The sequence below is a fragment of the Corvus brachyrhynchos genome, unplaced genomic scaffold (assembly GCF_000691975.1).
Source record: "Corvus brachyrhynchos isolate BGI_N302 unplaced genomic scaffold, ASM69197v1 scaffold232, whole genome shotgun sequence".
NCBI classification, from domain to species: Eukaryota; Metazoa; Chordata; class Aves; order Passeriformes; family Corvidae; genus Corvus; species Corvus brachyrhynchos.
Genome location: NW_008236771.1, coordinates 151,276 through 168,999, shown reverse-complemented (window position 1 = coordinate 168,999; position 17,724 = coordinate 151,276). Strand labels below are relative to the sequence as shown.

Below are 17,724 nucleotides of genomic sequence, written 5' to 3'. Positions count from 1 at the left end.
TGTGTCTTACACTCTGGATCAGTAAAAAAATAGTAATAAACAGGGCAACAATCACCCTCAAACCGTTTTTCTAATTAATAATGAAGAACTAGTGTTGTAAAGGTATTTCCAAACTGTGGTGATCAGTTTTTACAGGGAATCAAAAATGGAAGATATTCCAACACAGAACCAAGTTCTGGGAGACAGTAAGAGATTGTAAGACCCAGCAGTGCACGAAGTCGTTGAGTAGCTTGGTCCGGCTGTATCATCCTTGCTAAAAATGTGGAAGGGAGGGAACAAATTAAAAATGCTAAGCAGTGAAGTCTTCTGCAGTCCATCTGCTTCAAGTTAAATAAAATACCATAAGGAAACTTAAATTCTAGTTTGTCTCAGAAGGAGGCAGACACACATGCTATTCTGTGTAAGGTACATGTTTCAAATTGATACAACAAATATACTCAGAAAGCCAAAATGAGTCCTGACCTTAGGTTCAGCTCTGTTCTAGCTTGACAAACAGAAAAGGTACAACGCAGACCCAAGCAACAACCACGGAAGCTGACAGGTAACACATTTGACAAATCTGAGTTTTCACAATGTCTCTTTCAGAAACATAAGGTTTTCCTGCAGTTGTGAATTCTAGCAAAGTGCAAGAAACTACAATGAATAACACAACTGTCAGTTTCTCTGCACTGCAAAGGGCTGAAGGTAACTTCAGACACCTATGCAAAATGTGTCTCTTCTGTATGCACTACACACAACCCAATCAAGAAGAAAATGTTCCGCTTCTTGAGGCAATTCCTGCAGTGAAAACCCAATGTGCCAGGTCCAGCCAAATGGATGCTGTGTATCAAGAACAAGTTAAATGATTGTTGTGTGAACAAAAGGACTACCAGCACTCAATAGTTGCAATGATATGCATCTGCTGGTGTTCGAGAAGGCAAGGGCACTACTTACAAGGGATACAGCCCTACAGTTTGCCCTTACCTTTAAATTAAAATAAAATTATGAAAATAAAGTAATTTAAAATTTAAAAATAGATGTAAGAATGGTGTACAAAAGATTTCAGGGAAGATCTGGATGCAAAAAAAGGAGAAGGAAGTGTGATATCTGAAATACACTTCTATTTATCTACCAACATCTTCCAGTACATCTTGCATGCTTTAGTTGTGGGGAATACATTGCTGTTGGCCACAATGTATTCAAACAACTAATATAATTTTTAAATCTAGCTAGGAAGCAATCTTTTCCTAACTGCAAATAATGAATGCATTATTGCAAAACTGTATCTGTTGTCATGGAAAAGCAGCACCACTAAGAACATAATTATCATTACCAGGCTACCACTGAGCCAGAAGCAGCACGTCTGAACAAAAATCTGTAACTTTAGAAGCTTATGAAACTGTTAGGATTTGCTGTCCCACTCAATACCATCACCTGACATTTCTGCAATTAGTTGGCTAAATTAGCACTTGCTAAAATGCAGAAATTAAACTTACTTAAACTGAACCAAAACTAGACAAATTCTGAATGCAGACGTATACTTTTATTGCCTTTGATATGTTCCTATGTTTTAGTTCACCTCTCAAAATCAACACAGAAGACAGATTTAAAATGATGTAAGCTCTACACCTGGTCAATAAAGATCAGCTTTTCTAGATCACATCTTTAGAACGGGACATATAACCAGGGTTTTCTCCAAAACCCTGAGTTAATGCAACTCATTACACACCCTACTCTTTGCTCAGACTCTGGACTGAGATACAGATTGCAACACGGTGCCTAGAACAGCTCAGGACTTGTGACCAACTGCCAGAGCGCATTAGGGAGGACATTTGATCATTCCTCCTCCCACAGCAATATTAAAAGGAACTGAGTTTGTTCTGCTTCAGTTCACAAATATTCATGATGCACACATTTGCAAGCTCGTAAGTAATGAACTGTCTCTTGGGAAGTGCTGAATCATGGTTTTTGGTCATCCTTGAGCAATTCAGCTGCCATATCTCTTAAGAGACAGAGCATCTGGTTTGTCAAGAAGAACATTCCAAGTTTACAGACACAGATGAAGTCCTTGCCTAATTCAAAACACACATAGCTCATCACTGTTAATGCACTGCCTTCTGTCACTTTCTGACTACTTTCAGTCCAGATTATGTGTTTCAACAAAGTTACCCTTTATTACCCAGTGACCATGAAAAAAGCCTCCCACGTGTGTGACTGAGCATGTTTAGTGGCACAGGGGCATTGACAGCAGAGCAGCTCCCCTCTTGGTTATGAATAAAATACCTTCATTGCCATGAGTTCCTGCATCAAGACTGCATTTTCCAGGTCCAGCCTCTGGCTGTCTCCACGTGGCTTAACGTCATAACTAAGGGGATCAATGTGGATGCTTTCCAGCTCCAGCATTGTCAGCTTCACTGCTGCCCTGTCGTTTTTCAGCTGCTGGATGTAATCCTTCAGCCGCTGCTCATCCTCCTTCGTAAATTCTGTGTCACAACTGCTTGCGGTTGAGCTGGTAGTACTGGAAAGAGAAAGAATGGCATTAAAAAAATACACATTTGGAACAAAATCTTAATTTTTACATCAAACACCCTCCAAATACTTCATCAATGCATCTGAGTCTTACTCAGAAGTTTACAGAAAGGACACAAATGTATGGACCAGACATTGCAATGTGAGATGTGACAAATTCAGAAAAGAAATTTTCTAAGCTGCGTGAGAAAATTAAATCATGTGACAACTTCTCTGCAAATCAGATATTTAGTGATGTGTAACTGAATTACTTTTTCTGAAATGGTGTCTTCTGAAAAAAAGTATTTTTTGTTTAATTAAAAAGGAAGAAAAAAAAGCTACTTAAGACTTCTTAGCAATAACGTAGCATAGCAAGCTGCTCAGACACTGAGTCTTCATCTTTTTTGAGAAGCAGGAAAAAAGAATCAACCCAGACTTGATTTATCTCTGCTGATGATCATACCAGTTACCACCTCGGATATTTTAATGGATACTGTTAGGAGTCAACCTGAGCAAAATTCCACTGGCAGTTGCTGGGAGATAGCATCATTCAGTTCATGTGAAGGTGTACTCCTCAGCATACTGACACTCCTTCAGGGCTAGAGTGATTTAAAACAAACCCATAGAGTAGCAGGAATTCTAATAAAAAGTCATCATAAAAGACTTGGTGGATCTTCTGAACAAATGAGGGCCCAATGCTCTGCCCCACAAGCGTTTACACAGAGATTGCAGAACGGGGTAATAACGTCTTTAGAGCAATGGTGGCTGAGTGCTGCCTACCCACCTCCTTGCACGCCAGTGCTGCAGGGGGCCCAGACTGACACAGCTGTAGTATTCTGGGGCTGAATGTATTTGCAATTACACTGAAAGGAAAATAAAATGCTATGTTGTTTCTAGAGCGTCACTCAAAGCTGCCTGCTGTCTCCTGAGGTCCTGTAATCAGTTGCCGGGTGAGGGATAAGTCATCCATTAACTGCGGCTGTCTGGAATGCTAGATGATCTCAGTTATCAGCAGGGGAATAAATCACTTTCTGTATCAAATTGCACTGCTGTTCAACATTTTTGTACTAAGAGGAAAAGTCCCACCCGCTAGATGCTATGAGAGCCATGATGATGTCCTAAAATATTATGCATGTGCAAAGGGGAAGCCTACCAAGAAAGGTCTGAATTTTATCTTTCCTTTGGTTTTTCTTCAGTTAAAGCTACACTGATTTTGAAGTGCTTCAAATAATTGCCCATCTTCCCACAAATTCCAAGCACAGCCTTGGAGAAGATAGAGAATTGGCAGGTCTACAAAGATTTCTCAAAATCCTTCCTCCTCATGAAATATGACATTACAGCTCTTTATTACAGTTCTGTGTTAATTTCACATTATTCTCTCGTTTTCTGAGGGATAAGAGGTGCCTGCCACAGTTGACACAACTGTAAATTGGTCTTTGTTTTTGTTTTCATCCATGTCCTTCAGCAGCAAAGCTTAAGAGCACTCAGTACCTATACATAGAAACCCTCTCAAACTGAAACAAATTTTTGTTCATACTGTTTCTTTATTAGAAAACCTTGAAATCTTGCTTTCCTGAGCCTAAAGGCATCTTGCTGAAGTAGATATTTATATAAAAATAATGAGGATAGACAATGTGAAAATATTTAATGCTGTACTGAAGTCATATAGCAAGTTTCTTCCTCAGCACCCAAAGACTGAAATTGCAGAGCTTTTCTGGATTAAATGTAAAACAGCTGTTGTTGGAGGAAGGATAACTTTTAAAGGCTTCAAATCCTGGGGCACAAAGACCTCATCTCAGTTTTTGCTTGCAAAGGAAAGAAAACCCAGCCCTCCTGCTGCAAATGAAACCTGAGCAAAAAAACGCTGAAAGTTTTATGTGGAGCTGGACTTCATTCGCTGTGCATACTCGCAGACTTTGGCCCTTAAAGACCCACAGCTATGCACATATATGTTAGGGGAGTGCAGTCCAAACTGAGGAAGGCAGTCTGGGCTGTTGCCAGTGATACTGAGGCTGCTTTTACTTCAGTCCTGGCTGGCTGCCTGCCTGTCTGCAGCTGAGTTGGCTCCTCTGGTGAATTGCTAGCAAGCTGCTCTTCTTCTCGGTTTTTTTTTTGGTTTTTTTTTAAGAAGTTGAGGGGAGCTCAGCAAGGAACTTGTTTCTCAGCCAGCACACAAGAGGACCAGAACCTTCACTCTCCCCCTGCATTTAGCAGCATGTCCCCACCCAGAAGACTGGAAGCAACTGGGGAGGAAGGGACAGAAACTACACTGCAGTGTTTCTGATCTCCCCAGCAACTCTGCCAGGGTGTGCTCCCCCAAAAGCCCCACCTAACAGCTCTCCACAGCCACAGTGCAGGTTCAGTGCTGCTCTCTTTAAGGGATGACAGCTGGTGAGCACTTCATCCTGAATTTCTGATATTCCCTCCCTTCTGAACAGCAATCTGGACAAAGGAAAATGTTTATAGTATAATGCATCCATCCAAAACCCACAGGAAACTGTTGCAAAAGATGTGCAGTTTCTCATTTCTCAAGTGTTTAGGTGAGGACAGAGAAAGGATCACAGTTTCATCACAGCTGGAGGGAATACAACATCAATCTGCCCATTCTCACTGATGCTGTATCAGAACAAGCAAGGAGAAATGTTCTTCACACTTGTTTCATCCCTCAAGTCTTTTATGATGATGTCATGCCTGGGTGACGGCAAATTAATTTTCATATACAATTAGTGGAAAATATGTGGGCTGGTACAGCACAATGTCAGTCTTAATTTTCTGGCATGAGTGTGTGTGTATAAAATGCAGCGGACGGATATAAAGGATGCTTTCAGCAGTGCTTCTCTGTGAGTAGTTTCTGTACACTACAAAAATTTGTCCACAAAACCCTATATGAGCATCATTTTATCTGTTAAAAATGAAGTCAATAAATAAATAAATCTGAAATTCAGCAATGGTGTGGATAATACACTTGGCAGAACTGATATTAACACTGTCAGAACTGAATCCAGGAACTTGCTTGAATACCTGCACATGGCCTAATGCTTTGAAGAATACCCTTGATCCGCAGTATACACAGCCCAAACACCCTCTTTCTGGCTGAACATTGTAGCTTGAGATCTGAAACAGCAAAATGCCAGAAGGTAGTAACCTCCTGACAAACTGAAAAATACCCCAACCAGGGAAAGGACAAACAACAGCTAAAATCAGAACCTTTGGTAAACTGCCCTGCTTCCTTCTGAGACTGCTTCAGTCCAGCAACAGTGTTACACAGATAACACTAAGATAAATGTTTGGACATTTCTAAATAACTTATTTGCATGCCTCAGCTAAGATAATCTCTTGTCTGTCACCAACTTATCTGAAACCTGAGATGGTTCTGAGGAGATATCTACTCCTACAGTTGACTGAGTTCAGATATTTTGTGACACTGCATAATACTGAAAAGAACTGCCTTTGCATGTAATGGACCAAATCTGTCCTGCCATGAACCCAGATGTAAGGTTGGGCTTACTCGCACAGCAGGGAATAAAATACACCATATTTTCAGCCAGTGTTACAACTGGGCTTCTTCCCTTTTGTTTCCTTCCAAAGGTGCAATCAGTCAAACCTTGTTGGCAGTGTATGTTCTATACCTACCTTCTGTCCATTTAAAGTAATTATGACTTCCAACTATATTGCAAACCAATTTCTATTTTCAAAATCTGAATTGGCAACATTATTGTGGTACTGCTTTTTTAGCATTATTTAGATGCTCTTTCATTGCATTTCATTTATTTTCATTTCAGTTGCCCTCTTTTACAGTCTTTAACCACTTGTCACTAGTAGGTCACGAAGCATTTACTCTCAGTAATGCGTCCAATGATTTGACATTCAGAATCTCATTTGAAATTTCAAAGCCCAAGATGGGTCAACAATTCCACTGTAACTCCATATGCTACAGGATTTCAAACAACAGGAAGAATTGGTCATTTGTCACAAGTGTCAGCAAAGGACAGTTTTCATCATCCTACTACTGCTTTATTCATTTAGTTTCAAAGGGAAAAGGTAGCAATACATATCTGCAACTAAAAGCCTGCCACATTAAAACATCTAAGGCAAGAAAAATAAATTTTGTAGATTCAAAGAATGTTTCAATCAAATACTGTAAAAGTATTCTTGCAGTGGTCCCCAAGTGGCGGGTGGCTCACACAGCACTCACTGGAGGTGAGAGGAAATGACCTTAAATTGTGCCAGGGCAGGTTCAGATTAGATACTGGAAAAAAATTTTCACTGAAAGAGTGGTCAGGCATTGGATTAAGCTGCCGAGATAGTCAGTGGAGTCACCACCTCTGGAAGTGTTCAAGACGCGTCTGGATGTGGCACTTGTGGATAAGGTTTAGGGGTGGTTATGGTGGTGCTGGGGTGATGGTTGGACTGGATGACCTTGAAGGTCTCTTCCAAACTTGATGATTCTGTGGTTCTGTGATACAAATATAGAAAAGCATGCGCCTTTTGGATAAAGACAGGCTTTCCATCAATGGGCTGGCACAATGTCATGTGTCTGTAAGCTGAAGAGGGGAATGATTCCTCTCTTTTGAGTCAGGGTTCACAGGAAGAAAAAAAAATCTAAAAACACCTCTAACCACATGTCACTTGAACAGAACAGAAGGAAAGAAGAGAAGATTTATATTTTCTGGAGAAGCTGAAGTTTCAAAAATGTTTTCATTGATATGTATGCTTAGGCAAAGATAAATTACTTTGGGCATGGGGGGAGGGGAGAAGGACAACAATGTGTAAGTGACAATCAGATCAGGATGCCCATGTCACAAATTCCCTGTGTGTGCCCTCTGGGTGAGTGACAAGAGCTTTTATCTCCTATATTCCACATATTTAAAAAAAAAATTGTAAAAGTTACCTCATTCAGCACAGTATCTTTCTCCACACCAGAACTAAAAATACTATAGTGATAATGGCTCAAGGTAAAATGTCTCTTTCATATAACAACAGTCATAATTGCATTTTCGCATTCATGACATAGTTCATCCTGATGAAATTTTAAATCCATTGCCACTTTAAACATGCTCTGCTGAAACTTTATCCACTGAGCCAACACTTCACTTGGACACACACACACACAGGTCCAGCTGACCACCAACGAACACAGACACACAGACTCTTATCCTCCCTCTCTTAGCCTCCCAAAAATTCTGTTAAAGCAAGCAAGAGCTGTAGATACTATATTCCTACCAAACACTTTCAGTGAAAGGCTAGGAAAGCAACTACTAAAACAAGAACAACCCCTTCCCCCCTCCCCCCGCAGTTCTTCCCTGTCAGTACTGGAAAATACCTGAACTGTTTTCAAGAAAAAAAAAATTACTATGCCTTGACTACATGCCAGATACCTCACAAGGAAAAAAACCACTGAGGTAGTTATGAAAAACTGAAAATGATCCTTTCAAACAATAGAATGGAAAACGAGCTTCGCTTAGGTAGATGTGTTACTACGTGTAGACAGACAACACATTCACATACAGGTGTAGATACAGCCTAAGACACAGCAAGCCAAGTGCTTGAAACAGCTTTATGTTATTTCTTTCCAAGGCTGGTAAATGCTTCTGTTACAAAGTGTGATCAGTGTACTACTAGCACAGGTGCTGCCACAATAATTTCTATATAAAGACACAGCTTTCTTGGACTGAGAGTGCACCAGAAAACTTCTCTGAATAAAACATTAAAATTCACCTCACATTAGGACCCTGTTCCCTCAGATTACCTTTTTGCTCACTTTTTAGCTATTCCATGCCAGTCATATGGCAGGAAATAAGATCCTTTGGAGGAGGCATCAGCAAGAAAAAGAAATGATATAGTACTAAAATAAACTTCTGAAGTGTCAAAAAAATGACAGCATTTGAATAAAGAATTGGCTAGAAAACTGAATTAAAATGAAGTTTTAGAGCAAATCTGAGAAACAAAAATAACTTCTAAAGAGAAAAATGTTCATCTATATTTATCCAGGACACTTGCCAAATTTGTATCCATACACAAGCACACATATTCACTGCAGAGTACAATTATACCACAGGCGGGCAAAAACTCAAAATGAAGCTGCTGGCAGATATATTTGAGCTGGAATACTTCTGCAATAATAGCTCATCTAAGTATCATTATTTTATAGGTCTTCAGAAAAAGTGCTTTTTTTCCAGTCTTTCCTGGAAAAACCCACTCTATTCCACTCCACGAGTGAAAAGAACAGGATGGGAAGAAGAATTTGGAGGGGGGCAAAGGGTAAGGAGAAGGGAGAGACAATGGTTTAAAACAGAATGGCTAGATTTGCAACATTTTGAAGACAATCCTTGAGCACTCCAAAATGCCAGTGAAAGCCTGTTTCAGATCTCTCATTCACTACACATCTGTGCTGTCTGCATACAATAGGTATGAGTAACAGGTGCATGATATCAGTTCCAATAAAACAGCAAGAAAGTCACTGTTGTAAAACAAATGTAATGGTTTTGCCCTTTATGAGGAAGATCAAAGTTCTGAGTCACCCATTTGAAACAAATTTATACAAAACCCTTCTTGGCTGGAGTTGCTCAAAGTCCAAAGACAATTAGACCACTGAGGCATGGTGACTTATAAATCAAAGCACAGAAGCTAGAGGACTGGGGTGAGGAGAGGTAGCTCAGCAAATACAATAGAACATAATTTTTGGTCTGAAATCAAAGGTTAGGAGATTAGGGTAGCAGAAGAGTTTCAGTTACCTGGTGTGGCTGGGGGGGGGGAGGCTTTCCCAGGGCTGCACGCTACAACCTGTGACTGCAGGCTCCCCCGCAGCTCCCATCCAGTTTCATCAGCAAGGCTTTTGCTGCATTCTCAGCTGTCTTCCTGCAGTCATGAGCCCTCTTAAGCATCTGGGTGACATTTTCATCACCTGTCTGGTCCCCTAGTGTTCAAACAATGTTTCAGACAGAAATTAAGGCAAGAGTAGAGATCCTTCTACTCGCTCTCAGTTTATACCATGACAACGACAATAAATTACCAATCTGTTAGGTAAAAGCAACTTCACTTCTGTGTGAGCATGAGAGGTAACTGGGATACTGGCCTGAATGCACCCCTCTCCCAGTCACAAGCTCCAGGTACTTGTGGCTCCAGGCAGTATGTCTTAAGTGATGTATGATTTTAGCTTGTCTGTTTGTAATGGTTTGCATTCTGCATTAACATTATGTTTGGATGCTCAAATTATGAACACAGTGGAAAAGCCTCAGCCTCAATTACAACTCTTACTCCAGTCAGTGCAGTGTGGTGTCACAGTGTAGTCATTTCCAGAGCTTCTTCTCACAGGCACCTTGATCTCAAGCCTGATGGTTTGCCAGGACACCTTCTCACAGGCCATCTGGCCAGACAGAATTGCTCTGTGCTCAGAAGCAGCCTCTCACAGTTTACAGTCATGCATACTAAGCCAAAAGAAAACCAGCACTGGTTTACTAAATTGCTCTAATTTTTAGTGGTTATACAGCACCTGTGTAGCTGGTAAGCTTCAGGAGAAGCAGGACTGAAACCACCATTGTCACTACTCCTACAATCTTCCAGCTGCAATCAAGTCATTAAATTAAGACTGTTACTGGCTACACAGAAAATCTACAAATGCATTTGTATATTAAGCTACATAATATTCATACTTTACCAAAACCCAACAGCTTGCTCTGTGTTAGATTTCCATTTAATCCTTGTTCAAGTCAATTACCTGTACTTCACAGTTGCTGAGTGAAGTGCATGCACTAGAAGTAACATTTATGAGGAAGAAAGGAAGGGTGAATGTTCTGTTAAGAGAAGCTGGATATGCTCAGCTTTAAGTGATGCAACTCCCATGAATTCTCCACTCACAGATGTTGATATAAAGCTTGACTGATCTTCAAACCAATAATCTGTTATTTTATCTAGGTGTGTTAATCAAATTTCATGGTGAAGTAAAGGTACATAAAACCATACACAACTTCCTCCATGCTGTACTGTGTAATGGGAAATTTGCACTGTTTCTGTCTCAGGGCTGTAACTGATAATACCATAATTAGGAGCTGTAGACAGACACCTACAGAAAAATTTAACTACAATCTCTTCCATAAAACCCATGTCAGACGAAACCCTACTCAAACCCAAAGTATTTCTCTCTTCTAAGATTTCTTTCAACCACGTACAGGAGTAGAAAATCCAAGCCTAAATTCAATTTTGCTACTCAATGATCTGTGCCAGCTGGGAGAAGTTCCCTAGCACATTGTGGAAAGGAATGAACAGAGTTTGGGAGAAAGGTGGAAGAAAATCTCAGACTTCCCCTCTACTGAGAAGCCAGTGCTCCTAACACACCAGGCACTTGCTGTGCCTCAGCACAGTATGAAGAGCTATTCTCTCTCTGCATGTTTCCCTTCTTTCTACTTGAAGATTACTGTGCCTGCCTTCTCGTATCAGTAAAAGGAATGGGATTTATAACACTGGAATTTCATTGTGTAATCACCTCTTTCTATCAGAAGAATGGAGCCAGCAGCAAAGTCAAGCTCCAAATTTCTGAACTGTACTGTACCTATGATAGTGGCTTGCTCCACTACTTAGCAGGCAGCATATTAAAAAACAACACTTAGCCACAGGATTAACTAACCACAAAATAAGAAAAATCCGTAACATACAGGCTAAACAGGATATAAAATGTTTTAAAATTTCAGAGCATTTAAAAAAATTTTTATTTGTAACTATTCAGTACTACTTTTGTTTTGTTTTAATCCCAGTTTTTCATAGATTAGACTCAGTTTCTGGGGAGTCAATCTTACTGAATCTGGATTTGGAATTACCACAGCTGTATGGCCCTAAGATACCTGTGCTCACAAGTATTGTTTAATTATTCCACTCTGTACAGCAGCATGCCTACAACAGTCTCACCCCTGCCAGAAGAAGCATCTCCTCGTGATAGCATATACAGGTGAATTTAAATTGCTCTCTTGTATTTTCCCCTTATTTTTGGGGTGTGTAAAATAATTTAGACACTTAAAAACAAAAAAAGACTGGAGAACATTCTTAAGTAATGGGTCATGACATGATTCACCATTACAACCAATTTTAATGCTAACTGACATGCCAAAAAAAATTAAGTGATTCATTGACATCTTACCAACAGAACCAACACCTGCAGCTCTGAATTGCCCAAGAATGAGACTCTGCTCACTTTCTGCCAATGCCAACAGCAGCTCATATGCTTCTATGCACTGTTCACTGAAAGGGAAAACAAAAATCACACAAAATATTAACTGCAATTTAAAGGGGAGCAATACCTGCAACAGCAACAACAAAAAAGGAGATAGCTGATTAATTTCATGACTCTCTACTACTTGTCTAGCAGCAGGGATATTAAATAACATTATACACATAGCCTATCACAAGCATTCAGTAGTCTCCTCATTCTTATAACAGTGCCAGATTGGCCTCAAGTAATGTAAAAAAGACAAAAGAGAAGAGAGCGACCTGAAATAAAGGAAGCTCCAGAAGGATGTTTTAAACAGATGACAATACAAACAGTGGTCAATGTGATCCTTCCGAGAAACTTTTCCCAGACTTTCTTACTATACAAAATACAGTATTCTTTACAATATAATTATACTACACAAAGTGTTGTAAGAAGAAAAGAAGACGCAAGAAAAATACTTCTTGCTCTGTGCTGGCTGTAAGATCTTCCTCCTTAAAATGGAACAGCTTCCAGCTATGAGTCACACATTCCCTGTTGCATTTTAATGCTTTAAAAAATACATACTAATGCACTATTATACTATTAACTGTACTAATATACTAATATACTATCAGCAATTTACACTTCCTTGCAACTTGCTCAAGGCTGACAGTAAAAGAATACATTCTTTAAAAGGCATATAAGTTGTCCCAAGACCAAACCTGCCTGTCCTAAATTAGTTGCAGTTGAAGGTGTTAAGTGACGCGATATTTCTGCAAACAGTTTGAAGCAAATTTACATACTTATTACCAAATATCAAGCCATTAATCCACAATCCCAACTGATGCAATACAAAGTCATTCTGAGTTGTGAGTATGAGTGGAGTATAACATTTCCTGGTCCACTGCTCTCCGGAAAGGTACAGAGAAACTGTATCTTAAGGTTGGATTCAGCAAGACAAGTCTGACCCTACACACAACCCCTAATTCAAATGTTAATTCAGTACTTAAGAATGAAAAGATAAACCTCTACATTCCTGTTAGATGCTGGTCAACTAGAGTTGAAATACACTGTCGCAATAACTTCAGTTGGGTAGTTTGTCAAGTAGTTTGACCAAAGGGGTGCTTTTTCAGGAAGGAAACAAAAATTAAACAGTATTACTATGGCACACTAACAACTTCACTCTTGAACACTTCTACCAAGTCTCCCCCAGCTCTCTCTTCCTGGCTGAGCCCCTTGTGTAGCTACATACCTGTACTGCAGTGCCAGCCTGAGGGCTGTGGCATTGGACTCGTACTTGCCCACAAGCATGCTCATCCTCTCTGCATTGCTCTTGCACTCCTCCAGTGTTATTGTCAGCAAGTCGTTCTGGGATTTCAGGTGCTCAATACGGCTGCAAAAAGAGAAGTCATTTGCAACCCTCAAGCTTAACTTGCAGTCACTGTCCTGAAAATTCTAGGACAATCATACTGTGAAGCAACAAAAATTTTTTAGTCTATGGAAGTGTTTTTTAATGAAGATGGCAAAATACATCAGTTCTGTATCCCTTATCAAAAGCCAAGAGGATAGAAATTTCTCTTAGCTCATCCTCTCCTCCTCTCCTTCTTGTAAAATGTAGTCATAACCCCATGCAGCAGCAGCAAGCAGAAAGCTGTACCCTTGTTGTGCAGCCACAAGACTGCTGCATAGGAGAGTTTCATATTAACCTTTTGCTCAATTTTTCTGCCTTCATTCCTCACTTTCTGCTGCCACATTTGCAACTTCTGTTAAATGGCATATTCATTAGTGTGACTGTGGGTGTGTGCAGGGATCGTGCAGTTGCATAAATGCCTCCTTTCTTCTGAACGTCCAGAGTAACCATTCCACCTGAAGTTGTGTTTGGGTTGTGATTAGAGAGCGAACTTCTGAACTACAAATGAGGTTTCAGTGGGGCAATGTAATCTTCAAATGTTCAGGCAACAGTCAAACAGAAGCTTAACCATAATAACCTTCTCAATGAGATTAACTGTGAACATGAAAATGAAGATTCAGAATACCAGTATTACTGTTTATTCTCTCTGCTGACAACTGAGATGTACTATGCCTAACTGTAAAAATTGGATATATACCAAAATGAGAGAGACCAACAATTTGAAACCTTGCACAGGTAGCTAATGAAGAAATCCATGCCATCCAGGACTCTAAAATCACTGACTTCTTGAAAAAGAACAATGAGAATGGCTAGTATACCATTTGTTCAGTTACCAGAATAAAGCACTGACTTTTCTAGCTGCTACAACTCGTCACTTTCTGTATCTTGACATCTTCTATAATGATACATGCTGTCAAAGCATAATTGTGCAGTGTGCAGAAGACAAGAAAAAAAAAAAAAAAGAAAACAAGGATCACGTTTTGCAGCACTACAAAAACATGAGCTATAAATAAAGGGATATTGTACTGATCAGACTAAATTTGAGCGAGGTGTGGGGAAGACAGAATTTGGATAGAGGCACGCTGAGACATGATTCTCACGTTCGTGATCCAGAGTTTTGATTTTATGTGCCAAAAAAGACACAAAACACTGGTTTTGATAGAGCTTGCTGAAGGGTAACCCCAGCAGTATTTTAACTGCAATCAGAAAGCTGCAATCTCTCTTCTACAGACAGAAACCTATTTCCTGGTATATATGCAACACCATCACATATCAGTACATTTATCGAGACGGTTAAATGCTATTCTTCTGTTTCCTCAGGACAAAACAAAGCGAGATAATTCCAGAATGATTCAGACTAAGTTATGGGAGTCCTTATTTCAAGGAGTGATGTGTCTTATGAAAACTGATACCATGACTACTTGGTCAGGCACAGAGAAGGGACACTCCACAGTTCAGACAAGGGAAGGTGCCATGCTGATCTAATAAAGAACAAACTCATACTCATGGAAAGAATCATTAGCACACAATTCAATCTCCTCTTCAGCAACCACATTCCATGTTTATCTGCAGCTCCCACAGCTGAGCTGAAACTGAACTAAGAAATGTTCCAAAAGGGTAAAAAAGCAGCCAACTTTAACAAAGCTAACAGAAGACAACATGTGTGAGCACATCTAACTTTCCAGCTCACCTATTTAATCTCTCCGTCTCCACTTCAAACTCTCGGATTTTACTTTCAGAGATAGCAGATCCATGTGAATAGAGGGTCTGGAAGATTTCCTGAATGTTTGAGCAGTCTTGGAGGGAATGTGCCAAATGTTCAGCCACGGTACTAGACACCTGCACAGGGCAGTTAACAGATCATTGTGAATGGATACCCACTGGATTTCTCCCAGATACTTTCTGCATTGAGAACCGCATTTGCTTGCATGCACTCCCTTCAAGGCATTCATTATTCAGTTTTTGTTATGAATTTTACATTGAATAGAATATTTACAAGATTCCATTTTTAGAAGCCATTTTGTTCTAAAATTCTACTAACCAAGGGTGAAGTCCATTATTTCATTATACTTTTAAAAAGCCTACTATGCAAGTTATTTATGTTCTTGAGAGCATAGCAAAGGGTTAGAGCCAAGTTCTTCAGTAAAACAAATACTAACACACAGTAACAACAGCATTACTGATTTACATTGGATTTCAAAAGCAGAATCCAGTTTGCTGTTGGTTGAAAGTTGTGAAATGCAACTGGAGAGTCTTCTTGAAGAGTATTTTGGAGGAACTGACTCCAAAATTTTCCTCTTGAAGTCACTCAGGAGAGAGATTTCTATCCACTAGTTACGAGAAAATGAGATCTTAATACTGGGTGAAATATTGTTTGTTGAAATATTTTCCTCAAACTAGCTTTTAAAGTATTTTCAGGTAGTTCATATATTAATTTTATTAAGAAAACAATGCTTTTATTGGAACATGGATCATGCATGCACACAGTTTTCAGTCCTTACCCCTATGCTGCTAATTTCTGATCCTAAGACAGGTCTATCAGATGATGAAGACTCTGATCTTGTCTTTGACAACTTCACTCTTTCAGCAATCTGTAAGGCAGAATGCTGCACAGGTTATACAGCAGCACACACCCCATAAAGATCACACAAAACCCATGTATTCTCTAGTTACACTTGCAAAGCTGAAGCAAACTACTAGAGAATTGAGTCCTGTGTTGTAACCGAGAGAACTACAATCAATAATGTTTAATTCCTTTCCACAGCTCAAGTTCACAGACCTGCTTAGGACTCCCTTGGACATCTCCCAGTTAACATCTCCCACATTTACACAGCACAAAATGAAGCCTGCTTTCCCCAGGTCATGAGGAGGGTTACAAACAAAAAATCCCCACCTTGGCGATGGGAATGTCGTTGCTGCTGCTGCTGGTGCTCAGCTCTCCGGTGCTGGGGTTAACGGGGCGGTTGGCAGGAGTGAGACGGCTCGGGCTGGACGGGCCCGTAGCCTGCACGCTCTGCAAACGAGTCTGCAGCTCCCGAACCTGAATTAAAACATAACATTCTGATTTTTCCACTTTTATGGTTTAAATAGTCTGGAGATTTTCTCATTGTCTAGCCACGTCTAATTGCTTCTGGCTTCAGCACAGAAGTTACATTTTTGTACTGTGGTGGCCGTGAAGTTTTCACGTGGGGAGCAGATGAGTGAAGGCTATTTTAAAATCCCACTGCTGTCAGTTTTTTGAACTATTTGCAATGTGGAAATATGCAAACATAACACTGAAGAATAATTACTCAAAGTTTCAGATGTACTATAGGTATAGGAGTTATTCTCTCTGGGGTAAAGCTAATGCTCCAGCCTAAGATAATGATGGCTAAACAAATCAAATAACAATCCTCCTGTTAATAGAAAACTCCAGTGCTGAAAAACCCTCTTGACATAAATAAATCACATGATGACTTGGTCATATTTAAAGGTTAAAGAAATTCAAACATTAATCATGCGTCAGAACTACAGTCAAGTAAAACTACCATTTAGTGAGCAACGTACAGGAAAAAAAAAACAAAACCCAAACCAGCAAAGAACTCAACCAACAGTCTGCAAAAGCTCTCTGTAAATGTACACTGCAAACACTGCATGGTCCTCGTAACACATCAGGTACTTACAGAACTGAAGTCAAAAGATTTTCAGTTTAAAAGGTTAAAAAAAAAAAAAAAGAAAGAAAGGTCTGCAGGAGCCAAACTACAGCTGTGCTAAAGATTATAGTGTTTACCTTGGAATAATTCTTAATAGACAAGGAATAAATGGTCTGCTTAACACAACAGTTATGACACAAGGTAAAGAGACAGAGCTCACTTTTCCCACAGATCTCAGAGTGTGAGATGGGAGAAGGCGAAGGAAACCATCTAAAGAGGAAGTTGCCCTGAACACAATTTTCCTTAAAAACAGAGGTTTCTATGTGATTTCATTGGAACAGTCCCTCTACAAAACAGAACCGGTGAAATTTCATCAGAAGTCCAGTCAAGTGAAGTTCAGCCTATTTTGCATCTTCCCATGTATGTAGCATGAAATGCAACTGTGATTCCTACTTTCTAAAGCAAGGTGGGATTTTATACTAAATACATTTATACAAGGAACTAACTAAGCAAGCTGAAGCCCCTTAGTCAAAAAACCCCAAAATTAAAGTTGCATTAAAGCTTAGACTTTCTTAGGTGGAGGTGCATCTGGACAATGTTTTATCAATCTCTGCTTGAAGCAGCAGCAGCAGCAGTCATGTGTTCTCTGCACAACAGATGCTTCAACCTACTGCACAGAGGAAAGAGCTCAAGTTGGAGTGTTCTCCAGTCACCAAAGCAGTATCTTATGCCACCTACCATCCTCTACAGCCTGCTTCTATTTCCTGAAGAGTATTCCTGCCTCTCCCTCTGTCATATACAAACTGAAAGACAGACTGCCTGTGCACTTAGTGTCAAAAGAATTTTTAAGTATTTGCAAATTACAAAAAAAAAAAAGAAAAAAACCCTGTGTGTTTTACATAAGATGGTATTTTTAAAAAGCAACATTAAAAGCACATAAAAGTCAAACTGCACTCCTAAGTTCCCTGTTCAGTTGTGGAGGAACATTACACCTTGAACAAAATTATTCCAAA

General features: G+C 39.7%; 1 protein-coding gene across 1 annotated transcript in view; it reads right to left on the bottom strand.

Moving 5' to 3' along the window:
* LOC103611217 (colorectal mutant cancer protein) overlaps positions 1–17,724 on the bottom strand; it is a 142,200-nt gene that overhangs the window by 20,310 nt on the left and 104,166 nt on the right. Inside the window, 8 exon segments of the mRNA XM_008628701.2 lie at positions 2,263–2,497; positions 9,222–9,281; positions 9,283–9,403; positions 11,618–11,718; positions 12,921–13,061; positions 14,770–14,918; positions 15,581–15,670; positions 15,973–16,119. Of these exon segments, the coding sequence (XP_008626923.1) occupies positions 2,263–2,497; positions 9,222–9,281; positions 9,283–9,403; positions 11,618–11,718; positions 12,921–13,061; positions 14,770–14,918; positions 15,581–15,670; positions 15,973–16,119 (1,044 nt within the window).